This window comes from Nycticebus coucang, chromosome 13 (assembly GCF_027406575.1).
Source record: "Nycticebus coucang isolate mNycCou1 chromosome 13, mNycCou1.pri, whole genome shotgun sequence".
In the NCBI taxonomy this organism is placed as follows: domain Eukaryota; kingdom Metazoa; phylum Chordata; class Mammalia; order Primates; family Lorisidae; genus Nycticebus; species Nycticebus coucang.
Window position 1 is genome coordinate 83,099,995 of NC_069792.1, and position 27,500 is coordinate 83,127,494.

Consider the following 27,500-nt stretch of genomic DNA (forward strand, 5'->3'; position numbering starts at 1 on the left):
TCTTATCAAAAATATTTTATTTACAAAAAAATTAATTATACTATACATCCTATACTGGAAATACATGGAATAATTGCTAAAATAAATACAGGCAATTAATTCAACTTTTTATAAGAATGAGAGGATTTGACATTTGAATGTTATCAAAGCTTAACTTAGAACATAAATAGTTAAAAAGGCAAACTCAAGTTTTAGTTTCATTTATTGGCATGGTGTGTTTGAGTTTCAGAATGTTCTAGACCTTTTTGTATTCTGAAGGTAGAATGTGCAGCTTTTTTCTTAGGATCGATGTAACACAGATGACTACACGCAAAAGCAGAAAGGCGGGAAACACGTTCAACACTTCTGCAGGCTGTTGCTTCACCTCAACGCTGTTTATTCCATTCTTCCTCTATTTCGATCGTGTTTTTAACACATGTCTACACAGCACCAGCTACAAGGCAACATCGATTGTGTACAAAGTCAAACCGGATGCCTGAGGCCCTGTAGTAACTAAATTAGCTAAGTTCAGAGTCCCTGGAGCGTCTATTTTTATATGTGCCAATTCTCGATAAACTTATGGAGTCTCAATGGACGTCTTATTTCCACTGTGTAGACGATTTTGTATAGGCCAAGAACAGAATAGATGAAGCCATGATCTGCATAATTCAGAAAAAAAAAATCCTCCCTCCCTAGAAAGTAAAAGAGGACATTTTCAGACTAAATCTGCCAATTTTGAATCTGTATATTTTATACTTAGAATTTTTTTCAACTCACCTGTGTAAACATCATTCAACACGTAAAGTGAAATGGCAAGCTGAAAAATAAGACGGGTGAAATGTGTTCAATATCTAGATAGGATCTGGTAAATTCCGGCCACAGAAAAAAATGTTTGATGAATAGCATGAGACTTGTCCAATTATACAGAAAATTTTTTTGCTTTCTTTCTTGGCCTGGGGAAACACGGTCAGAACCTCCAAAGATTATTCCTTTTTGTTTTCATCCTCATGGCTTCTTCAGTGCTGGGTGCCTACTTTTTGTCTTTCAAGAACTGACATTTCCTTTTGTTTTTAATCTTATGAAAAAATTGCACTTTTCTTCCCTTTTGGCCTTGATTTTCAATGTTTTTTTTTTTTTTTTGTACACATGAAAGTATGTATTTTTACTCCCAAAGTGTGACAGGTGTATTGGCCTTTTCTAACAGAAATAAAAGCAAAAGTTAAACTATTGACAAGTTTAAATAATTTTTCTTCACAGAAATAAACTATTCAATTTTAAAAGGTAGAGAGAGAGACACATTTTATTCTTTCTATCGTGAACATCAGTCAACCAAGTTTCACATTTTGGGCAAGTTTTATAAGGATTAATTTTTTCAGAACTTATTTTATTTTTTTAAAAAAGGAAGAACAGCTGTGTTTTGGCAGAGAAGTAAAATATAGAATATGTAAATTTTTTTTTAAAAAATTGGCATACAAAATTTAAAAACACAGTACAATTATATCAAAATACAGCACAGCCAACGGCCTTTAAAATTTCCTTTGGCATTTCATTTGGTAAAGTTAAAAAGAAAATCCTCCCTAAAAAAGAAACAATTATCAAAACAGTCCATAAGTTAGGTTGTAGAGGTTGAAAGAACATTTCCTTGAGTTTCCAAAACCTTTTTCTTCCATGGTAACCCACATAAAGCACGGCTAGTGAGGTATATAGGACAAAACACTTTCAGGCGGACGTACAGTAAAGAAAAAGTGCATAAACAAAGAATTTATCCCATTTTCATAGAGATAACAGGTTCAATCTGAGATTCTTCTTGTTGATGTTTTACTTTGGCAGAATGAAAATAAACCCATAGAAATGTCTTTGTTCAAGTCCCAGCAGCAGTGATATGTCTCCTTTTGGTGGCATTGACTGATGCCACAATACTGTACGGCCCCTACAGAAACTACGGTGGTGTATGTGACTGCAAATGTCAGACTGTGTTGGATCATACGTCGAGCACCATGTCGTATTGTTGCGCTTTCTTCCGCCTGCCACACTTATTGATTAGAACCACATACAGCGTCAAAAGCATGACCCAGTAGCATGCATACAGCAACGTTCCCACAATGAGGACTGTCTGTTTGGATTCCGAAAATGGCTTTTTAGATTCCTTATAGATGGTGAAAATTACACCCCCCAGGAGGATTGTAAACCAAACTGACACTGGGATGAGTCCTATGAAATTAACCACAATGGTCTTCCTTCCTGATGTGCCCCACCCAGCTTTGTTTATGGTTGCGATGGCAAACATCTTGGCTGGCAGTAAACTGGACATGTATAACACCGAGTAGAGAGACATGAAGACCATGACGATATTTCCTCGAAGGCAGCTGGCAAAGGATGATTTGATGAGACCTACTAGCTGGACCGTTAACAGGAAGAGTAGGATGTTCCAAATTTTACCTCGGTAGAAGAGCTGGATTACTGTAGCAATGAGGAAGAAAGGGAAGAATCCAGTGATAACCGCTTCATAGGTCATCCACAAGTGGTGTTTGTGGAACCACATGGCATTGTACAGCCACTCTCGGAAGTATGACTTGCTCCAGCGTGTCTGCTGGTTGAGCCATCTGAGATATTCTATAGGTGTTTCAGTGAGGCACTTGGATCGAGCTGTGTATTTTGTGGCATAGCCCAGACTCAGCACCCGGTTCGTTAGATGCCTGTCATCACCAAAACTACATTGGTTGCCCATAAATTCCTGATTATACCAATCTTCCACAAACTCATGCAGCAAGGAGTTCCTGTACATCCCCAGAGGTCCGCTAATGCACTGGACACACCCAAAATAAGACTGACAGGCCCTTTCTATGTTGAAAGCCATCCAGTATCTCACACTGCTGAGGAAAGAGATCCAGGAATCATACTTGTTTAAAATCTGCAAGAAGGAAAAAAATACAAGCTTTAGATAAGAATACCAACAAAACCAAAAGTGAGATTAGTTATTTTATCCTATTTATCTTTGATTTTATGTTATTAGATTGATTTGTTAAGATGGTGTGTGCATCTGTGGGATACTTTGATGGTGAATTTTTTTTTTTCTACTTCTATCCTTTTTTTTTTTTTTTTTTTGAGGCAGAGTCTCAAGCTGTCGCCCTGGATAGAGTGCTATGGTGTCACAGCTCACAGCAACCTCAAACTCTTAGGCTTAAGCGATTTTCTTGCCTCAGCCTCCCAAGTAGCTGGAACTACAGGTGCCTGCCACAACACCCAGCTATGTTTTGGTTGTAGTTGTCATTGTTATTTGGCAGTCCTGGGCTGGATTTGAACCTACTAGCTCCAGTGTAATGTGGCTGGCACCCTTGCCAATGAGCTACAGGCACCGAGCCTTTTGCTATTTTTTTTTTTAATTCTTGTTCTTGTTGTGTTACAATATTGATGTTTTTAGGCTTTAGTTCTCAGTTCCCAAATTATTCTCCCAAGCACTCTTTCCTACCATCTAAGATTTCAAAGTTTTTAAGTACTAGTCCCTTCTGTTCTGGTTAATTTCCAACTCATCCAGAAAAACTTAGCTGTTGGTTTTCCTTCTTCTTTCTCCACACATTTTTATAATGCCAGTGATAAAAGAGTCTGTTCCTGCCTCCCAGCAAAACTTGAATCCCAAAATAAGGCTTTGTATAAAGGCTACTAAAAACTTTTTGGTTTTTCTCTTGGAAATATTTCTAAACTCTCTCCTCTATCTCCATCTTGTTCAGTATTTACCTGGATTTTGCATGCCTCCTTTTTTTTGCTTTTATCACCAGGCTATTTCTTTGTCATTTCAAATTCAATTTCTTTACCTTCACTATCAACCTGCATATACAAAATGGGACAAGCAACACCACAATATCTAAAGTTTAAAGTCAATTTTCCATATGCTTCTTACCTTTTGCTAAAATCTAGCCTCATGTTTCAAAGGACTCATTTTAATTTTTACATAATTTGTTTTTCCATTCTGCAAATGACAAACTACATTCACATTTGTACCTTCATATTAATCTAAAATTTAAAAAATAATTGTGCTTCTCTTTTTTTTTTTTTTGAGACAGAGTTTCACTCAGTTGCCCTCCATAGAGTGCTGTGGTGTCACAGCTCACAACAACCTCCAGCTCATGGGCTTAGGCAATTCTCTTGCCTCAGCCTCCCAGCAGCTAGGACTACAGGCACCTGCTACCACGCCTGGCTATTTTTTTTGTTGTTGTTGCAGTTTGGCCAGGGCTGGGTTTGAACCCACCACCCTCAGTATATGGGTCCGGCACCTTACTCACTCAGCCACAAGCACTGCCCAATTTTGTTTCTCTGAATCTTTTTCCATCAACAGCAAATTATGATCATACTGAGAAATCCACTGATATTTGTTATGTTTTTTTTTTCCTTTCTCACCAGTATAAATTTGAGTTGTTGTTTTGCTTTCCTTCCTATTTTCCAGTTTGGATTTTTGACCACCCACATATTAATAAGTATATAAATATACTTTAAATTCTTGTTATTGTTGTGTTATAATATTGTTATAACATATATATATAAATACATAGGTATAACATATGTAATATATTCCCTACTATAGTTCCATTTCTTTACCATTGTAACTAAATAAACACCAACATCAGAATTTAGCAGAATATGAAATGTTATCCAAGAACATATGATAAAAATCATTGCACGTATATGTTGCATATAACTTACCGACCACTACAGACATGGGTTACACCCAGGACTAAAGCAAAGAAACCCTAAATCATTTCAATTTAATAGGAAAAGCAGCAGTAAAGTGGATCCGAGGCAAATTCTAATGTGTGTCTCCAACACCAAGAGTAATACCTGGCACAGAGTCAGTTGATGTTCAAGGCATCAATGAATCAGTGTTGTTAAAAGTGTCTCACAAAAAAGATAAAGCTATACTTACCTGGACATCTCCCCCAACACCTCCAACCATGGGGTCTTCTTCTAAAACTTTTACCATCTCCACAGAGGAGGCAGGGTCAAGCATGGTATCTGAATCACAAACCTGCAAACAAGAAAGTGGAAACTGAGTTACGGGGGTGGTAGAACCATGAGTGCCGACTGACTCCGTATGGTCAAAAGTGGGCCCACATCCTACACCCTCATCTTTATTACCAGGAGGCCTCCATCAACAAGTACAAGAGAGATCACAGAAGGCTCATGATATCACGGCCACTCTGAAAGGCTTATTTTTCGGCAAGCTTAATATTTCAATTAATGACATTTCTGGGTAGAACAGCTAAAGTGATGTGCTAGGTATGACTTATAGGGTGATCAGCCTGCCCCGATTTGCTATGGATGTTGGGGCAATGAAAATCTTGTGTCCCAGGTCGTACCCCTGGCAAACTGGAATGGTCGGTCACTCTAGGTGTCTGCCTTAAATAAGGCAATTGTCTCTCAGATCTAAATGACAAGAAGATCTTATAAAATTATTAAAAGAGAGATTTTATTTAACAGCGGTTTTCCTTCCATTTTCATGTGGTGAATAAAAGACAGAAGAGCAATTCTCCTACAGATGAAGGTTTAGTTCTGAAACAAGATGTATATATGGTCTGGGCTTAGCAAAGGCCTTGATGAAAGCAGCGAGCTTTAAAGACTTTGAAAGATGTTTAAAGGGCTTTAAAACAGCTTTTATTCTAAAGCACTAAGTGTTCACCTAGCACAGCGGTTCTTAACCTGTGGGTCGCGACCCCTTTGGGGGGGTCTCCTGCATATCAGATATTCACATTACGATTCATAACAGTAGCAAAATTACAGTTATGAAGTAGCAACGAAAATAATTTTATGGTTGGGGGTCACCACAACATGAGGACCTGTATTAAAGGGTCGTGGCCCTAGGACGGTTGAGAACCACTGACCTAGTACACGTAAAACATTTCAAGCTATTCTAGAGATGCCAATTATTGCTTTTGAAAACAATCTTTCTATGGGCAAAGAAAAAAAGCAATGCCGAATCCAAACAAACAACAACATCTGGAAAACTGTTGGTGGTAGTTGATGCCTGTGCACCCCTAATAGATATTTCTATTGAGTAGTGCAGGGTTATAATTAGTACTTTTCTTGCCAACCTGATCTCTGAGTCAATTGAAAAATTAAACACAAGAATAAAGCAGATGCAAAACCAAATTATCAAAACCCATAAACTTATAAGCTGATATAGAGAAGAGGGGGTTATACATAGTATCTGGAGAGAAGTGGGCTTCATAATTCTGTTCCCTTGTTTTGGACACCTTACTAAGTCCCAGATAGGCTCTAAGTGCGACTAGCCGCCTCCTAAAGGTACAGTATGTAGTATACCCCCTTTCAATAGGTGTGGCTGCTGCATGCTCCCGGGGGAAAGAGGGAAGGCGCCAGGCTTTCCATTCCTCTTTCCATACTCACTACTCAGATAAGTTACTCCTCTTCTATGAAAAAAAGAAACAATAAGACAGTGAATAAAGACCAGGTGTGTTATACCTGGCATTTCTCCGCATGAGCAGAGAAAAATCAGAAGTAGAAAAGAAATAGGAAAAAATATCCCCATCTCCCTCTCCATACAACATTTTACTAACCTGAATATAGTATACTCTTTTGCTAAATGCAGCACGACCCTAGCAGACATAAACTGATCAGCCATTATTACGCCATCAAGTCTGTCCATGCTGGTTGGATTGAATCAAGAATTAGCCAATTTCTTTATATCAAAAGTAATTTTCTTAAAAGTTCTCCAAACTTCTCTATAAAAATAGGATTTGATGTAACAGTTTTAAATAACAATAATAATAAAAAGAAACAAATCAAATTGCAGAAGCAATAGTATCTCAGTTGAAAGGGACTTCAGCTATTAATTATTAATGACAGAATCTCAACATTTTAGAGAAGTGTCTCAATTTTACTAATAGCATTTTTTCTGAAAAGAATGTTAACAAAGAATTCCTGTAAAAACAGCAATTTAAATGCATTATTAAAACTTAAGACATATAGAATATATAGGGCATCAAATTATAAAAAGTGAAATTAGTCCTTTAGCAAAACTATAGCAACTTTGAGATTAATGTCTGAAATTTTTATTTTGTTTTGCTCATTTTCTAAATAAAAATTTATTTTTTTTTGGTAGTTCCATTCAGTTTCAACATAACCTAACTTATTTTAAGAAAAAAAATTAGGTAGATGCTAGACATTATTTTTTCATTGTACAAAATAGATTGTTACTAACACTTGGGTTTGTATCCAACCATGCCAAGTTTCTGGAGACTAGACACATTCCTCCAAGAGGCATGTTTTGCCTCTGCCATGCCTTCTTTTTTCTGGTTTGTATACGGCTACAAGCTGGGCAGGAGGTCTGTGATGAGGGTAGAGAGAGGTGAAGGCAGAAATCCAACCCACCTTTAGAATCCAGCATCCTAAACTTATGGCCACACCTACCTCTGTTGACTCAAGCTGGAAAAGGTAAAACCAGAAAGCTATAATAAGCCTAAAAACAACAGGAAGGGAGCAACCCAGAGTTAATGTTCAAATAACTCTGCCTGCTTGCAAGCACAAGCAGGCCAGAGGCACTGCCTATTTGAAACTCAACTAAAACCAAATTTCTGAGGTTCTACATATTTAAATTGGTCCTCGCCACTCCCAGCTTCCAGAAGCAAAAAGTGCCAGAAGTTCTCTGAGAGAGATTGTTTGCAGTGAGTTTAACTATGTCAGAAGTGAAAGCTCAGAAATCTCCTGGGAAAGAGTTTGTTACAATGGGATTTAAGAGCTTGAATAGTCACAAACCTATAGGGGTGGTGTCAGGGACATGGGAAATCAAACTATCCCGTCCCTTTTCACCCACCTCCCGCCATTGGTAAGTGACTGTCTAAAAAAAGAAAGACAGAAAATCATCTTCTGGAGGCCGTTTGGTGATAGAATGCCAACTAGAAAACCATGGTCTTTGAGAATCTGTGAAAGCATGTGTATTCACGGACATGATGACATTTACTTATTAGGATGTAAAAAGCGTAGCTTTTGCCCTTCTTCAATTCCAGATGACAGGAACAGGATTTCTGTCTCCTCACTACTTAGTAACAAGTATGTGATTCATGAATGCTGACTATTTATCTCTGGGCTTGAATCTGTGGGAGAGATGCAGAGCTGAACCTCACATAGGGAATAATTGCAGGATACCGTTTGAACACAAGACACAGAACAAACCAAAACACCTTTTTGGTCATGCTGAGTGTACCACTGTCATTTGTTAAAACCACATGGTCACTAGTTATAAGATTTCTCACTACGAGATCTGGAAAGGAGGAAAAGTCACCAACTTTTGAAGAAACAGAATGAAACAGATCAAAATTAAAAGACATCATTGGGAAGAACCAGCCACCTCAGTTTTAACCATAGAATCATCAGTACCCAAGACCATCACTCTTCCTGCCTCCCTACTCTAGCCAGGAGTGAATTCCTTCCCTTCCTTCCCTGTCTAAAACAAGAGTTGGCAAACTGAGACCTCCACGTCAAGTGCAGTCTGCCACTTGTTTCGGTAATGGCTTATGGGCTAAGAATGGTTTTACATTTTTAAATAGTTAAAAAATCAAAAGAAGACTATTTTGTGACACATGGAAATTATATAACATTCAAATCTTACTGCTATAAATAAAATGTTATTGAAATCCAGCCAGGCTCATCCATGTTGTGTTATTCACAGCTGCTTTCACATTACAACAGCAGAGCTGTCTAATATTTGCTAGCTCACCTCTCTTAAGCAAAGTTTGCCAACCCTGGGTTCAAAATAACTGTACACAGGAGGAGAGTTCTGCTTTCAAAAAGACAACCAGAAAGCTGACATTAAATATGTTTGAAGCCACAATTTTAATTTGGTAGATAGTTTTCACCTCTATCATTAAGTTGTGAAAAGCAGAAACTGCATAAAGTGTAGAATATTAATAACCGAGATTTTCTTTAGCCAGGATTTCGCTTATTGTAAGAATAAAGGTGCATCAATTGATCAAGAAGCATCAATTAAAGTCCCGGGTCTTATAACTTACTATTTCTATCACCTTGAACAAGCCATTTGCCACCATCGTGGCACATTAGTGAGACACTGCATGTAAAGTACTTGGTGAGTTACAAAGAACTATATAGAAATATTCCATGAGTAAAAGGTAATAATCTTTAATTTTTTATGTCCACAGTAAACCTACATCTAATTATGGCAATTATTACTACAAATATATGTAGATGGTTCCTTAGAATCACTGAAAGGAACATGAGAATTGATTACAAATAGCACACAGATAAATTCAAATTTGTCCGGAATCATCTATAGCATTTCTGTCCATTTCCACTTATCTTCCTCATTTACCTAACGACAATCTGAATCAAACTTCCCTCTAGAAATACTATTATTACCAAATGCCTTTTATATTCTAAAACCCAAGTCTCAAATACTAAGTCTCCATGTTTTACTTTTTGAAATGTCTTTTCTTTCAGATAGACTGATGGCTGTCCTCCCTACTCTTCATACTAATTCAGAGGGATTGAGAGCCCACAAAGCAAGAGGAAAATCTTAATTGCTCTGGCTTCCTTCAAGGGTGCAACAGGTAGAAAATAAATCCAGACTCCTGTAGCTACTGGCTTTACCTTTTTAGTGTTTATAAGGCTCAACTCTTTCTTAACCTTAAACCCTCCATCTTAACCATGACCTCTCATCTAGAACAGGTGGAATTTGATCTTTGTCCTTGCCACGACTTAATTTAAAAGTAAATAGCATTAGCCCAGGCATGGTAGCATGTCCCTGTTATCCCAGCTACTTGGAAGGCTGAGGCAAGAGGATCGCTTGAGCCTAGGAGTTTGAGGTTGTGGTGAGCTGTGATAATACCACTACCTCTAACTAAGGCAACCGAGCAAGACCCTCCCTTAAAAAAAAAAAAGTAAATGAAAATTTTTCACCCTCTCCTTCAATTTCTGTAATAAAAAGGGGTACGGGCCAGAACAAGAAGTTTCACAGGTAATCATTTACTGGCAAATAATACATGGTGCCATTCTCCCCGAAGTCCTAACAGTGCAGCCCGGGAATAAATACACTACTGAGAGGAAAAGAAAGCATGCTTGGAATCAAGGAGAGTTTCCATTTACCAATTTTGTAAACATGGGCTAGTTTCTTAATAGTGGACTCCTTACCTCACATCCCTATACCTCCACAGCTTAGGTGAAAAGTATGGATAATCATATCTACATCATAGATTTGTTGTAATAGTTGGTTAGCTAATGAGATAATGTACGTAAAGCTTTGAATAGTGGCTACCTCAAAGTAAATGGTCCTTAAGTGAAAGTCATGTATACTAAGTGATAAGCCAAAACCAGAGGCACACATTCAGGACAGTAGTCCAAAGAGAGAAGGCATCCTCCTGGTAATTACCGTATGTAAACCAGGACTCACTCAGAAAGATGGAAACCAATGCCTCATCCAACACTCAAAAATTTAAATGAGCGGAATTCTTGAGCAATGTAAAACTCCTTAGATTGGACTGTTAACTGGGGCAGAGGGGAATAAAATAATTAGAAAGTACTTTGCAGCTGATTATCACTCATTTATGACCTGGAATGTACCCTTGAGTTACAATATGTGAAAGTTCATCCAGTAGCAAAGAGTTGCCCTGGCACCCATTGAAACTTATACTTAAAACAAAGTATTTGTTTTAACCGACTTGGTATCTCTTCACTAACCTTGAACTTGCCCAAAGCAATGCTGCCTACCAAAGGAATACCATCTTTGGTTTCAGAAATATATAAACGTAGATGACAAACTTTTATGTTTTTATATTAAATCCCTGAGAATTTCATTTTTAAATAGTTAAAACTTTTACTATTGGTGAAAAAGAGTACATATGACTGGTAATTTTTTTTTTTTTTTTTTTTCAGTTTCTGGCTGGGGCTGGGTTTGAACCTGCCACCTCTGGCTTATGGGGCCGGCGCCCTACTCCTTTGAGCCACATTTTCTTCTAGTAAATATATAGTTTTAGGTTCCTCCAAGCCTCTGATCACACCATATTTGTCTACTGATCAATACATAATCTTGTTGTGCCTCTGTTTACACAACTTATTTAATATGTATTGTTGTGCCACTAATATTGAACTCCTGTTTAACAGCAAGATATCCCACGCCTGAAGGAAACCATCTCCATAAGAGATGCTCAGCGTCCCTATGATTAAGACACTAAATACCACTTTAGCATTAGACTTAGGGGCAGTTTAAAATAAGTATATCACCAAGAAAAAGCACACAGTGGAGAACATGGCATTAAATAGGCCATGAAGAGAATAATTATTTACAGTATAAAAGCTGAAAGAAGGGAGCAAAGCCTCACCTTGTTCAGCCTCAGCTATAACATGTATTTTATTTTATTTATTTATTTTTTTGGCAGTTTTTGGCCAGAGCCGGGTTTGAACCTGCCACCTCTGGTATATGGGGCCAGCGCCCTACTCCTTTGAGACATAGGCACCGCCCATGTCACATGTATTTTAGATAATTCAAATTTTTTGCCACTGTGAGCATGAACGCAAATGACGACCAAATCACTTTGAGTATTGACTTTGGGGTTACAATTGAATTTTAGTGAGTAGGCAAATTTGCAAATACCGAATCCATGAATAATGAGGGTTAATTCTATTATTATGAATGATATGGCTTTACGTTTTTCCCCAAAGAATTTTGATACCTAGGATATTGCCAGATTAAATTAACAAGAAAACTACCAGCTATTGGGGCAGTACCTGTGGCTCAAAGGGGTGGGGCGCCGGCCCCATATGCCATATGCCAGAAGTGGCGGGTTCAAACCCTGCCCCCAGCCAAAACTGAAAAAAAACAAACAAAAAAAACTACCAGCTATTATCTTCCTGCTTAGAAAACGTGCATGTATTTTTTAAATGTCAGGTCTAGGAAATTCCTAATTCACGTATCCAGGGCTATTGCTCATTTTTTCCTTTATTGCATAGATTGGTAGCCACTTCAATGGTAATATGCACATTCAATGATAAAAGATAGACATAAGGTATATAATCTAGACACAGACATGGGGAAAATAGAACAGTATACATTAGAAAGTGATCTATAGGCTATGAATTTGTTGTAGATAATTTAAATTTTGCTTATTGTGGTCTTTATATTTCTAGAAACATGCTTCTATAAATGTACTACTTTAGTAAGTCAAAAATCCAATATAAACACTATTTTGAAAAGATAAGCTAAAGTTTTACCCTATGTTAAACCATATCCAAAATAGCTCAGAATCTGTCTCTTTGAAAACGTTTCTCTGAAAAATATAGTGATTCTGAATTTTTTAAATCTTCCTCATCATTTTTCTAATTTTTCATTCCCTTTATCTTTTCTCACTTTTTTTCTTCTGGTTTTCTGTCTTCTCTCTCCAATCAGCCATCAGCATCATCAGATAAATTTGCTATTTCACTAACTTCAAGCCTTCAGGTCAAGGCTTTCTCCTTGACTTGAACTTCGCTCAGCGTTCCATGCAAGCATCCATTATTTGAATGGCTATAAGACTGAGACAGGTCAGCTGACAAGACTTGAGATGAAAGCTGAATTAGAGGGGGAAGCCGTAGTAACTAGCAGAGCCTTGTTCCCAAGGAGGCCAGAGGAGGCAGACTCAGAGGTCCCGGAAGTGTAGATTGAAAGCATAACTTTGAGACAGGAGGTGAGGTTGGATATTCTTGAAACAATCTAAGCAGAAGAATGTAAAGATAATCTTGACAGTATTCAAAAACAGTACTTTCAACTTTCTCTTTAATAGGAGGCAAGGTCATGTCTTAGCAGTTAAGCAGGGAAAAGTTTGGATGGGGCTCTGGGAGAGCAGGAAAGATATGAAATAATAGGTTATGAGCGTGTTAATAAGCAAGACTCACAAGCAAGTGAAAAAAGTGCTGATGAGTGTCGAGGATCCAGCTGCAACTGGAAACCAACCCTTTTGGCCATCTCTCTTCGCAGTTAAGCAGAATTCTCCAGCAAGCATGTGAACAGATGGCCATTTTCATCCCTAGCCCCATTTTCTCTTATGTATTTAGCACCTGAATTTTGCTGCTTTCCCTAACCAATCTGCACTCTAAGTTCCCTCACTCATAATGCTTAGTAGCCAACATCCTCAAACTTCTCTCCCCTTTGGCTTTGTGGCTTTTGCTTTGGAATATTCAAACCCTCAGTCAATCAGGGTGAGAGAGTGTTTAGTGTTTAGTTTTGACCTTATGAAATTGCCATTTTTACATGTAATTAAGATGTATTAATTAACAGATGTAATTAACTATCTGGGACTTAATGATGATGGCAGAATAGAATTACCAGTCTCAGAATGCTACAAGATCGTACCCTCATAGGAGTGCTTGGAACTGCTGGTATGTCTCAGAGGCATTGGGACCTAGTTACAGCAGCTTCCAAGCCAGTCTATCTGGAGATTTTCCCCTCTCAGAGTGAAGAAACTGAAGTTCTCAAGCCCAACTATGGCTCTAACAGGAAGGCTACTCTAACATTTCACATTTTGCATTATTTCTTCCCAGACAGGCACAGTGTAAAGTTGTCAAGGATACAAACAAAATTCAAAACAAGAATGATGGGAGAAGAGGGTTTGGGAGAAGCAGATTAAAAAAATTAAGAAAATAAAACAAAACCGTCTACAATGAGGCCTTGATTAGAAATGACAAATGTAGCAGTTGTTCTAACTAAAGACAAATTATCAAAACAGATGTTTTCTTGTGTTAGGACTAGAGTTTCATTTTTTTCATAACCTCTATAATTTCTCCCATTATCCCTGCCTTTAAAAATACTCTAGTATCCTCTTATTTAGACCCAAAGTTGGATTATATAAATTCCAAATGTCCCAGGATAACTGAAACTACCCTAAATGTGAAAGCTCTACTATTGAGAAATTAGGAGAAATTTGGTAAAGAAACTCTCCCAACTCCTTAGAAGTGAGGTTAATAGGCAGATTAGTATAATGAAGAAATACCCTCAAAGTCTTTAGATGTTAACTGAAATTAATCCTATGGTGACAACTGACATATATTATAGTCTTTGAGGAAGGACTAAATGATAATATAATAAATAACAGTGTTAACAGAAAAGGCTTTAATTATATTAACACTAACAATCTAATAAATGACTTTTCCTGAACACTTGGAATACATTATCTGAAATAAATTATCTCAAGCCACTTCTGAGATTGGTTTATTCTATTTAATAAACCAAGGCTCAGAGAGATGTTTATGCTTAAGGTCAACCACCTAGTAGTCCTTGTGATTACAACCTTAGTCAATTGCCCCTACAGCCAATGCCCATTCCAGTCCCATTTCTGGAGAATACTGGGTGTGACTTTGTGGCAATAAAGTCCGCTAAAGCGTAGAATGAGTCTTCTGAAAACTAGACTTTCATTTTTAAGAGGAGATGAAGAGTGTCCCAGTGGATTTAAAAACTCGAACTAAAAAATTCACAAGGACCCTACTAACGTTCTCATTAAGAAAGCTTCGGTGAGAACGAGGGGAGGAAGCCTACAGTGAGCTGCCAGGAATTAATGAGAGACACAGCCTGGCTAATTTTCATGCAAGCAAACACCATCACAAATGCTTTCAAAGGTCAAGTTGCAGTGAATGAGGTAATGCTGTTTGGGAAGTAAAGTAAACATTACTTTTGTTTTGCTCTAATATGTTTTAGTTTTCATTTTTGTTTTCCTTTCCCTTCTCTCTCTCAAATTTTGAACTTTTTTGCTCTTTTAAATCCAAATTGTTCTCACCACCCCATTTTGCCCTGACTCTGCGCGAAACATTTGATAGCCTCCTTTTGGCCTGCAGAGTTTTTCAAGACCCTTCTGCTCAGGCAGACACTCTTTCCTTACTAAGCTGGAGATTTTTAGAGTGTGGAAAATGACGTTGGATTTGACTTGGCAGAACTAAGGGCACAGAGAAGGTAAGGGAGAGAGCGAGGAAAGGAAGGATCTCCTGTCAAAATAATCTTGACTTTTACCCAATCACACAGGGCAAGTTAGGCATTTTCAGAGATAGTCTTAACAGTTTTACTACATTTTTTTTCCTCTCGTTCAAAATGTGTTTTCAACAGTTATGTTGTTTTCAAATGAACTGAAAGAAGTACTGTGGGCAGAAGGGACAAGGATGGGCTACAGCATAGGACTGGAGAGATACAAAAGCTGCTTTATTTAAATGTATGTTTGCCCTGGCAGGAATTTGGAGACCTACCTGTACATAATCCACACTTCGTCCCAGGGCTCTGAAGGCTGTGTACATGACTTCTCTCTTTCCACCCCATTTTTGCATGATGCAAACACTTTTGTTGGACAAGACCAATTGGGTTACATGCTGAGAGCTTTCTTTATGTGACTCGTCCGTCTCCCCAGGACCCTTTTCGTGGAAGTTGTTCTTCCAGATGTAAGTGGCTGATTTGTCCCTGCCCATGACTTCACTGAAGATGTCCATCATGTAAATGTCATCTTCCGAGTTCCCGTCTATGACCATGACAACTTTAATCCCAGGATAGGTTAGCCTTTTCACAGATTGCAAACATTTCCTTAAGTAGTCTGGGTCTTCTTGATATGCAGCGATGCAAAGAGCAACTGTTTTGTTCAACTTAATGGGGGTTTCTAAAGATTTTTTCATTTTTCGATGCTCCAAAAAAGCAAACAGGCTTTGGATGATGAGGTGTGATGCTAGAAAGGCACCATACAGTCCAAAAGAGAAATAATAATTATCCGTTTGGATAAACTGGTAGCCAACAATATAAGCAGCTGTGATTCCGAGGAGGAGAGAGACTCCAAAAAGTGTGGTTCCAATTATTCTCAGGATGCATATAAACCTCTCACAATGCATCTGCAATATAATCAAATGATACTCTTGGTTAACCACCATTGCTGCATGTTTGTTATATACCTGGCATCATGGGGAGAACGCTGGATTAGAAGCATGCCGGAGCTCTAACAGTGACTTTCTCACTTAACTTGCTATGTAACGTCTGCACCTCACTCTGCTCATCTGCAAAATAGGGATAAAGATGCCCTTCCAGCCCTCCGTGGAGGAGTGTTTTAAGAACCAAATGATAGCTAGGAGCTGTGGCCAGTGCCTGTAGTCCCAGCTACTCAGGAGGCTGAGGTGAGAGAATCACTTTAACCCAGGAGTTTGAGGTTGCTGTAAACTATCATGATGCCACAGTGCTCTAGGTACTCTACCCAGGGCAACAAACTGAGACTCAAAAAAAAAAAAAGAACCAAATTAGGTGATGATGCAGGGTACTATTGAAAACCACCGTGTATTAAAGCATTACCTGTATGCATCACTTTTAGTGGGTTACATCATTTGTCTAAGGCTCTGTGTATGTGGTCACAGCGAGGCACGCAACCTGTAAGTTTCCTAACACCCAAAGCAACCATTCTTCCTACACCATGTAGTCATCTCTCCCCCGGATACCGAATTTTGCTAAATTTCTCATGTGTAATTTCATCTCATTTCCAATGTAAATCTGTCGACTTACATTATTTCCGTGCAGCCGGCTGAGAGTAGAAATCAAGATACCTGGATTCTAGTACTATCTCATCAACTAGCTGTCTGACCTTGGATAAATCACTATACCTCTCTGGGCCTCAGGTTTTGTTCTTATTTTAAATCTGTTAAATGAAGGACTTTAGGTTTGATTATTTCCAAAGTCATTATTGACATTTTAAAACTCCTCCATCCCTAGGTATCCTGCACAGGTATCTATCAAAGCCCCTGTAATTCTGAATTGTACTCTTTATACTCCTTGGCTCGGGTATCTTTCTCCTCCATCCATCATCAGCAACAATAGACAGTTAGATCCTGGTGATCAGGAACCTTACTGAAACATAGTAAGCACACAATAAATGTTTGTAGAAATAATGAATAAATGAAAGAAAAAAGAACATTATGCTTCATTTCAGTAGGTGACTTTCCACCCTACGAGAAGCTATAGTACCCTAGACCTGAGAATCATTTCTACTCAACAATATTCAGTCTTGCACTTATCCCGAAATTCTGTATATCCCCAAAGTAAATTATTAGACAACATAAGGACAAGAGGACCACTTTTCTCTATTTCTCAATGCTTTTCCAATGCTGAGTATTGAAGTGGTGCTTGGCAAACCTTTTTCACTTTTCCCTCTGAAGTTTTGTTGTCCTTCTCTTCCAAGAATGAACCAGCATAACAGACATAATTGATATAAATATAGTTATCTCCCTCCTTAGCCATTCAATTTTGGGGGTTTTGTTCTATCTACATATATTTAGTATTCAATCTCTTTCTTTAATTCAACTTACTTTTGAAAGCTGAATTCATTTTAAATGGAAATTTAGGCTAAGCAATTAATCTCTGCAAAACCTCTTGTTTGATAAGCTATTTATATTTTCCTAATCCAGATCCACATAGAATCTAGTCTCATCTTGCCTGTTAAAGGTTGCAAGGGCACCACGTTGCTCAGCTCCAGAGGCACAATTCACAAAGTCACTCGTTATCCCCTATAATTGTATGTTACTCAATGATCCTGAGCAGACACGTGGTACTGCTCGGAAATGTGAGTGTGTCTACTTACCAACTGTGTTACCTCTCCTTCCAGAGCACAGACTGCATGGTGTGGCCACAGCATTCCTACTTTTGGAAATGTGAGCCAGAGCCCAGTAGGGTGTTTTGAGAGGTATGCCTCCTACCATCTCTCTTTCCCTTTGGAAACTTACTACACATAACAAGGTTCTAGGAGATTTCAAAGCCCCCAGATAGACAGAGTTTGGTCCTTGAATTCCCATACAGAAGGGAGCCACCACCAGTAGGGAATACCTGCCTTGGACTCTCACATTGGGAGGAAATAATGTATGGATTTTTCCTTGTTCGTTATGCATTTTAGGTATCAGTTCTCTCAACTATTACAAGCTAGGTGATAGAAAGCAGCCTAGAGATCAGAATCGTAGTATGCAGACCTCATTTTCCTTTATTGAATGGAAATAACAGTACTTGTCAAAAACCCTTCACAGGGCTACGGTGAGAAGCAAAACGAAATAGTGTCTGTGAAAGTGTTTATAAAGCAAGAAACACATTGCAGTTTAATGTATCCATTAACTAGGAAGCTAAAAAAACATACAAAACAAAGAACCAACTTCTCTGTTCTACTTCCAGCAGTCTATTCCTAGGACACTACGGTCTGTAGTAGGCGAGAATGATAAAAATAACCACAAAACAAATGGTAAGTTTACAGGGTTAAAGGATGGTGAAATGCTGAGTTTTCGGAAAAAGGCAAGTAAGCACAGCATCCCTTGTTAATTCACAGAGCTGAGGAGATGCTGAAAACTCCCACACGGTATATTAACCAGTGCCTAAAGGTGCTGGGAGCACCAGACTTGGAACTTGTCATTTCCAAGACGTGAGTCATTCTCACAAGAGTGAAAAATTTCAAGAGGACTAAAACACTTTGCCAGGGAGAAGCTTAAGAGTGTGTTTAGCTTGTGTTTAAAATCACCATAGCCAGCAAAGGACTGCCTGCCATTCCTTCCCATTATTCACATTTTCCTTGCTTTTATCAGTACACGTGGACATAGAGAGTGTTGACATAGCATCTGCTGGCCACAGCTGAAGTGGGAACGCCCTCTTACATCATAGGCGGCTACAGAATGTCCTTTTGAAGCATGGGAAAAGTTTCGAATAAACTGCAACAGCGTGGCTAGAATTGAACCTTTATATTTCTGCAAGGTATCTCACATTGCCTGGTATAATACAGCATCTCAGCACAGGCCAGAGGGCAAAGGATACATTTTAGAGCCAGCTATGCTGACGGAATACATTGATCTCAGGGAGTGACACACAGGATTTGTCTCTTTAAATTTCCCTGGAGCCATTTCATAGTTATGGGCACCATATGTGTTAGACTTTCTGAGATAGCCTCCAGTACAAATACTGTTTCATAAGCAGTGAATCTGAATCTCCTTTTCAGTCAGATGGCTTTATTGTCACACTGGAAAATAGGGGTAGTTCAATCGTATATCGTAAGTGCTTACTGCTAGATAGAAATAGGATTAAGAAATCTATGTTCTATAAACATGTAAAATATAAAACTCAATTTCTTTTTCCCAGGATCAAATGCATTTTGGCTTGTTAATACATCAGTTATTAACTAACTACTATTCTCCCCAAAATTTTAGGCCAAATCAAGTGGTAAGGAATAGTTCAATACACTATAATGTAAGTGCCACAGAGTTAATAACATGTTTTACATGTGTGTGAATGTTTCACGCCCTTGGAGCACGTATATATACATATTTCTGGCTTATAGTTGGTCTTTAATAAATATTTTTGAGTGAATGTAAGTTTATTCATCAACATTACCATGATTCCATCATTATTGTAGGATGGCAGCTAACATTTAATTATTATTTATTAGGTTTCAGGCAGTCAGCAAATTTTGTTGACTTTTTTTAAATAGCATGATCTTGTTTAATCTTAATGACTTTGGGGGTAAATATATTATTAATCTCATTTTACAAATACCATATAAATGATGAGTAAAACAAGACTCTGATTATTTAAATAACTTGTCACAAAGTCACAAAACCAGGAGTTGGATACACATAGTAGCCTAATGCCAGATGATTAGAGTATCCCCAATAAACATCTGCTGAATATAGTTGAATCCTCAAGACAACATATGGGGCATCCTTTTGTTTCTGACTAATAAAACCATGTTGTATAAGGAACAATTGGAGGAAAACTTTGAAAATTGTTCATTGCTGTTATAGACAATGGAGAATTAGCATTTACTCAAGTACATTACAGGCCCATTAGTGGGAAGACTTGTGGACTTAGGTATTTCCCTATGTGGGTATAACCTAAAGGGACACAGAAAAGGGTTGTTTCAAAGGAAGCTGCTAGTTCCACCTGTATTGGGGCAGCAGTTCACCTTGTATTGCTAGCAGCCCAAATCCTATTTTACCATAAAAAAAGCACTACTGTTTCCATTGCTTCCACTAGGAACAGATGAAACAAAACACCTTGCTGTTCACTCACATACCTCAAATGGGACTCTAAGTCATTGGGCATCCAAGCATTTTCCTCCCCTTTGACCTTTTATTAATCAGAGAGGAAAATGTTGCATTAAGAGAGAATAACAGCTGCTCTCACTGCCCTAGAGCAGAGCTGAGAACTGAGTTCCCACAGTTTTCATAAAGTAGTCTTTCTATTTTTGGATCTGGGAGAATCTGAAGTAGATTCAAATGTGCTGAGTCAGCATTTGAGAAAGTCTGAAGAGGTCAGGTCAGATCTCACTCCTTCTGAGCGGTCTTAGCTTGCCACTGTTCTAAAGGGAGCTCCTCCACTCCTGCCCTTCCTTCAGTCCCTGCCATGCCCTCTCCCTTTTCCCCACCAGATTTTCTGCACATATTTATACTCCATAGCTTCAGGAGTTTGTGTGACTCAATGACTGAATGTGTCCCTGGACCAAAAAACAGGGCTTGGCACATAGTAGGTACTCAATGAATACATTATGAATCAAAGGATAAGTCCATTTGGACTCAAGCAGTTAATGCAGACTGATCGACACAGGTCCCACCTTTATCTTTATTGCAGGGGTAGTACACATATGCTGATAGCCAACCAAGCCCTTAAAGGTACCCCTTGACCAGCCATTTTTTCACTTTTAAAAAAATCCATAATTTCTTGACCAGATACCTGAAGTTAAAGGTTGTGAGGAGTCTCAGACCAGTTCTATAAGACTTTTAGATAACAAAATAGACAACATCAGTGGTCCACAAAAGCATTTATAGCAACTGTAAATTGTAATCCAACCTATCTTATAAATTCAGGGTTCAAGTTTGAGGCATCATCTTTGAACAAATTGACCTCTAATACCTTTATAGTATTTATTGGCCATTAATCCATATGCTGCTTTGTATTTGGGCTCTAATGAGTCGTATGCATGCTAATCCAGAGAAATTTCCAGCGAGAGAAATTAGACAGTATTAGTCCCATTAGTAAAAGTCAGATACAACTAGTAGGCAAATCCTATCTACTATCCATTTTAGAAAATTTGGCCTCTGGAACCAGATTGAGTTGGAGTAGAATCCTGGCTCTTCCTTTCAATGGCTAGGTGACCTTTAACAAATTACATATTAATTGCTATCTTCAGTTTTTTCATCTATAAAATGAAGATAATCATATTGACTCATACAAAACATATTATGAGATAAAAAATGGTTTATCTATGTACTTAAAAAAAGATATCATTAACAATTAGATCTCAGTGATACTAGCTTCCTACCAGAAAATACCTAATCAACCTGACTTTCCTTTCCTTTAATCCATTGCATGTCAGTTAGCAAGTAATAACAACCATGGTACAGTTAAAAAAAAAAAAAAAAGACTGTAATCAGAAGAAATGGTTTCAAGTCTAAGTTCTGTCTCTGTTATCTCTCTGACACTTCAGAAAAACCACTTGAGGATTCTGTCAGTAAGATATATGTCCTTGGACAATTCAGTTAATTTCTTTGAACTTCATATTTTTAGGGATATGATTTACAATTCTTTTTAATGATTACAATTCCTAATTTTAATATTGCAACCTCCTATAGCTGGTATCCATAAAAAGGATAACCGTAGGTTTCGTTAAGTGCTCCATTTCCATGGTCTTCATCAGTCACTTAAGAACACAGAGTAAATTCTTATTGGTATCTAATCTCTCAGCTTCATTTCCTCATCTACAACATTGAGATTAATGCCTTTTTTGCAGAGTTACTGTAACTAATTAAAATATCTTATACAGCAGCCTAGTACTTGAAATACGGTATTCACTCAATAATTGTTGCAAGCCAATGTTTTAAGACGAAGGAAGAGTAACTGGAGTTATAAAATGCACTTGTCTCTCTTCCTCATTATATTCTAAAATCCACTGAAAACTACATCAATATCTTTTTAACTTGTAGACAATATTTAAAGACATAAAAAATGAAAAGGTATCGCTTAAGAGCATGTCTAATAAATAGTAGAACTGGTTCTTAAACAAAAGCTTTCTTTATCCATAAACTGATATTGTATGTCAGGAATAGGCTTTACATCATATGTAGAATAATTAGAATTGGGAATACTAATCTTGACTGCTGATATTAGCAAGCAATATGGAAACCTGCTTCTTTGTAACAAGATATATTCGGATGGTAATCAAATAGTGGCTTACGTAGGAATGGTAAGCAAAAGGTTAAAAAGCAGTGGTTCTGGCCAGTGCACTGGCTCACAGCTGTAATGCTAGCACTTTCAGAGTATTTCCTGAGGCCAGGAGTTTGAGATCAGCCTGAGCAAGAGTGAGATTCCCTCTCTACAAAAAAGAGAAAAGAAAAATTAGCCAAGTGTGGTGATGGGCAGCTCCAATCTTAGCTACTAGGGAGGCTGGCGCAAGAGGATCCCTTGGGGCCAAGAGATTGAGGTTGCAGTGAGCTGTGATGAGGCAATTATAGTCCAGCCTGGGTGACAGAATGAGACCCTGCCTCAAAAACAAACAAAAAAGGCAGGGTTTCCAAATTTTGCTATATACCCAAATTACTTGGGGATCTGCAAAAACTGATGTATGGCTCCCACAACATTCTGAGTTAACTGGTATGGGGTATGACCAGGGCATCACAAATTTTTAAAAATCTCTCTAGGTGATTAAAATGTACAACGATGTTTGACAACCACTGGGTTAAAGTTACAGAAGACTTTCATAACCTCATTTGCATTCACAGCCATCCTTTATGTGAATTTCCTCTGCTACAATCCCCAACTAGAAATCTGAAATAAAAGTACGCCAGTGACGTCCCCTGCACCCTCATCTTCCCATCAGAGCACATTACCCTCTGGAACATAGAGAGCATGAAGACTCCCCTCTTCCCTCCGGACCTCCTCTTCCTCTCTGGCTTAGAAGTCTGTCCTTCTGTCTCCAGTTCCACTGGCAAAGATCAAGCTGGCAGGGTTAGAATATAGCTTTATATAGAATATAAAGCCCTTGTCACCTCAGCAGTGTCTGGATCCAGATTTTTTATTTTTCTTCTTTTGCACCATCCATATTAATCAATTATTTCTAGGCTGTCAATTCTTCCAAAAGCTTTATTGGTTCCTAAACTTCATCCTAAACTTAGATTTTCCCACAGCAAAGGGGAAAATAACAAAAAGACTTGACATGGAAGCTCAGTTCTACATACAACTACATTGGCTCTTGGGAATGATCTCTCTAGGTCAAAACTCTATGTTAGTCACATGTAGCACAAATGCCAAATCGCTTCATGAAATCTTTACTGATCTGTCAATAAGATGTTATTTCTACTCAATTTGAGCCATTAGAAAACTAGATTAATTCAGCTGGAACACAGTCCAAAGCCAGGGCATCGTATTCAAGAGTTCTTAAATTTCATCAGCATTCATTACTAAAACTGCAGTTTTGAGTGAGGTGCTTAACTTTTCTTTACACATTAAGATTAGATATAATATATGCAAAATGTCTAATTCAGGGCCTGAAACACACTAGATATGTGATAAACAACAGCTATGGTTACTTACAAGCCAGGTCAGATTTTGCCTTACAGTGTGGTTATTTTAAAACTTCATTAAGTATAATTTGAACTCATTTTTAATTATCTATAGTACAGATGTATTCAGGAAAGGGGTATTCATTAATACATATTTAATTTTAATAATAAAATATTTAACAGTAAGACCTTTTTATGTTTAATTGACTAAAATTAGTAACAGTTTCCTAGATTGCAGGAAAAGCAGTATGTCCATGAACTCCACACAGCTAACATTAAAGATATGCTTAAATAATTTAGGGGTATAAGCGGTGGGATAATAGTTACTCTCCATAGATTACTATGGAGAGGGGACAGGATTAAACCCAGTTGGGGTGGTGGAAATGAGTTTTCTACACAGGGAGCCACAGCCTTCCCAGTTGACATACCAGCTACGGCTGAGTCTGTCCTTGTAGCCTTCAAGGAACACAGCCAGAGTGTGCGTAGATAAAAAGGAGAACCCAGAAAGAGACGTGGGTTTATTCTCTGTTCTCCCGTTACATTACTTCATGGATCACACTTCACGCAAGATCCAGGAAGCTGATAGTAGAACTACTGTTTCTCAGATTTAAAATATAACTGTGTAATACCCGTATAACTCTATCAAAGGTGATGACCACCTTGATCTGTCCCCAATGGCTTTTCCCATAGTGCCAACAGTAGAAAATAAAACAACCAGTGAAAGGTATGTGTTTAAAAATTCAAAAAAAAAAAGTGCTTTAATAGAAGTGTTGGCTGGTAAGAAAGTCATGTGGGAGGGCATTTATGATATTCAATACTGTGGGTGTATATTCCATAGACTTAACACAAATCATTAGATCCAAGCTAACTTAATTTCTAGTAACAGTTTTTGATTTGTACAATAAGATGTTATTTGTACAATTCCTTTTTTCTAGGAAGGCTAATAAAATATCTTTGCTTTCAAGACAGTGACTTTAAGATGTAATGCTAGTCACCGATTTGTCAAGTCTCGGAATTTTTATAAACTGCATGACTTTCTTTGATAAAAGATTCAATTTTAGGTACACTAAAAACAGCTCAGGTAATAATGTATTTGTCAATATATCCACAATGCAGTTTTTTATTCTTCCGACTTAAATATATAAGAAAAAGAAAATAGAAGGGATGTTCTGGTTACATTGCTTTCATCCTGCAGTGTCACCTAGATTCAAAATGATTTGTCCCAGAACTGCAAACAACATAATATATATACCACAATAGTACTTTACAATGTTAAACTTTCATTGAAAACGTGAACAAACTGTCAAACTAAGACAATCCGTGGTGTAGTACGATGGTTATTCACAAAGCAGTACCTCCGCTGGGTGGGTAAATCTTAAGCCTCTAGAAAAATGTAAAGATTAATGTAGTGAGTGAGTCATCTAGCACATATTGGAAGGAAAGGAAGAAAAAGTTCAAAATGTCTGAGTTCTTTTCATCCCAATTGTTTCGTAAAAATTTAAACAAGTAAGTTGACGGGCATAGTTATTTGTTCCAGTCCATTCTATAGAAGTACATATTTTAATTTTAAACCTGGCATCATAATTTCGAATAGGTGTTGACTGTTAAAAATCTTATTCTTAAAATAGCCTTAAAAAAATCAAAATCCAGTTTAACACTTCCAAAGGTCCATTATCCTATGCCTTCACCACAGTGAGAAATCTGAGCCAAAGCTTTGAAATCTACAATGGACAGAGAAGTTCTCTGATCAGCTCTTTCACTTCCTCAGCAAAACTCATCTACCAGCTAAGTTTCCCTAGCTTTATTCTGGCGCTGTGCTGACGGTCTATATATACTCAGGCCGCCAGTTGGGGGAAGCCCTTTGTAGCCAATCAGGGCTTCCCCGATCTATTGCGTCACAACTCCCCCCCTGGGTGTGACGTCAAAGGCAATCCCAGCCCAGCCAAGAGGGCTGGAGAAATGTAGCCTTTCTGAGCAGCTGCTCTGAACACCCGTTAAACAGCAACGGTCCCATAGGGTGGGGAGCTGGGCAGGGAGGGGCCAACAGAGCTTCTTTCTACAGGTTCCCTCAGGGGCGGGACGCAAGCGGCTTGCTGGCCTTAGAGGCGCGCGGTGTCCCTGAGTCCAAGTCTTGAGCGCTGACGTTTCGGGCAAGGAGAGAGAGACGCCGGGGGAAACTGGCACCTACGGCGGTGTAACAGGACCCGGGTCTTGGAAGCCCTCCTCCCCAGGCACCGCCCCTCTGCTCCCTGCGCCTCTTTCCAGAGTTAATTATCCTTTCAGCGCCGCTTCCCCTCGGCTGCGTTTCCGTGGCCAGAGGGAAAAGGCTTTCTCGCCTCCCATTTCTCACCCTCACACAGACCCTCCTTTCAGGTCCGCCCTCCTGTTCACAGGGACCCATTTCGGAGCCCTGGCTCCCGCTGGGCGGGAACCAGCCTGACGAATTCCACCCAAGGTGTTGATTATCCAACCCGACCCAGACTCTGGCTTCCCTCCCGGCTCCTGCCGGCCCCTCGGCCCCTTCCCCCGGCTGGGCGCTCGGGACTGTGCCCCCAGCTGCAGCCGAGGCAAGAAGCGGCGGCGTGCTCGGTGCCACGTCGGAACTGGCTCTCGGGACGTTGCAGCTGCGGCCGCGCCGCGCGCGGTCCCAACACACGCCCTGCCCCCGGGCGGCCGGCGGGCTGGCCGGGCTCGGAGGAGGGATGCGCGCCCTGCTCCCGCCGGTCTCTGCGAGCGCCACCGCCAGTGTCTGGGACCCCTGGCCAAAATAAGGCTTCCGGAGCGCAGCCGAGCCAGGACAGAGCCAGCCTGACACTTTAATGGGGTGCGGGAAGCGCAAAGGAGGGGAGGCCGGGGACGGGGGGAGTGGCCGAGAGGCCGGTAGCCCCGCGGAGGTAACGAAGGACCCTCCTTCTCTGGGGTCCCAGAACCTTGGAGCTGAGAGCCCTGATCGCTTAACCCTTTATATTCCCAGCAAGAAGCGAGTTTCTCACTTAAAACTTACACTCGCTGGGCTGTTCAAGGTTTTCCTCCCCATGTAGCGTGTGTGGGCAAAAAAAAGAAGGGAAAGGGAGGGACGGTTTGGGGAAGCGGGGCGGCCGTGCGGAATGCATTTTCCTTACATAGTGGAAATCCTTGTTACCTAACTCAGGAGCCCCTCTGACTCTCCGGAAGATGCAATGGAAAAGTACCTCTCGGGACGTGCAGTCTTTCCTAGGCAGAGAGGTTACCTGTGTCCCCAGAAAGGCAGCGGATTTCTGGCGAGAGGCGCAGATGCGAGAAAACAGGCAGACGTTGCTCAGCCTGACGGTGAACCGAAATATTCCCTGATTTTCAGTCTGTTCGAAAATTTCAGACCGCCAACTTTTCTGCTAAAACTGACTTAATTTTTTTTAACACTTAACGTCGCTCATTTCTTCCCTCTCCCTGGCCTATTTGAGGACCTTCATCGTTCACCTAAGTGCGCCAGGGTAACGTACCTTGTTCAGCTCTCGGTCATAAAGCCGTCCTCAGCCTGTCTGTGTGGTCCCAGAGGGTCGGTGGCGGGCAGTTTCCAAAATTGAGGTAATAAAAGATCAGATGAATTTGAGACGACCGGCCAGAAAAAATAAGAAATTTAAAAACATCATTTAAAAAGGATGGGGGAGTCTTCAATGTTTGATTCTCCCCCTCTTTAAAGGGAAATTTCACTAATGATTTGTTTTATTTTTCGTTGCACTTCAGTCTTCTAATTTTTAAAATAATTGTCTGTGTTTTAAAAATAAATTAACTTTTTTTTTTCTCCAGTCCCCCTTCCCCCGATAACGGAAAGTCTCTTTTTCGTATAAAAAAAAAAAAAATCCGGGTGAAAACTCAGCAGAACCCAGGAAGCGCAGAATCGGGAGAAAAGCCTTTGGCTGGGGCTGGTTCAAGTCCCTGGTTCAATGGGCTGCTCGGAGCCAGGTCTGGGTAATTCTTTCCAGACGTCTTGACTTCTCCTTCCTCGCAGTTGTTGCCTT

General features: G+C 39.2%; 1 protein-coding gene across 1 annotated transcript; it reads right to left on the bottom strand.

The window, feature by feature from the left end:
• HAS2 (hyaluronan synthase 2) lies at positions 1–27,500 on the bottom strand. The gene is made up of 4 exons (XM_053558942.1): positions 26,982–27,500; positions 15,202–15,828; positions 4,898–4,999; positions 1–2,890 (listed from the first exon to the last, which is right to left on the bottom strand). The coding sequence occupies exons 2-4, from the start codon at positions 15,826–15,828 to the stop codon at positions 1,961–1,963; spliced, it is 1,659 nt and encodes a 552-aa protein (XP_053414917.1). The 5' UTR covers positions 26,982–27,500; the 3' UTR covers positions 1–1,960.

What these genes read in the sequence shown, in the direction of transcription:
- HAS2 (XM_053558942.1), bottom strand. Translation starts at nt 15,828, where the DNA reads ATGCATTGTGAGAGGTTTATATGCATCCTGAGAATAATTGGAACCACA. An exon ending in GAAGTGTGGATTATGTACAG is followed by an intron (nt 5,000 to 15,201) that starts GTAGGTCTCCAA and finishes TCTTGTTTGCAG; the next exon opens with GTTTGTGATTCAGATACCAT. An exon ending in GTGTTGGGGGAGATGTCCAG is followed by an intron (nt 2,891 to 4,897) that starts GTAAGTATAGCT and finishes TCCTTCTTGCAG; the next exon opens with ATTTTAAACAAGTATGATTC.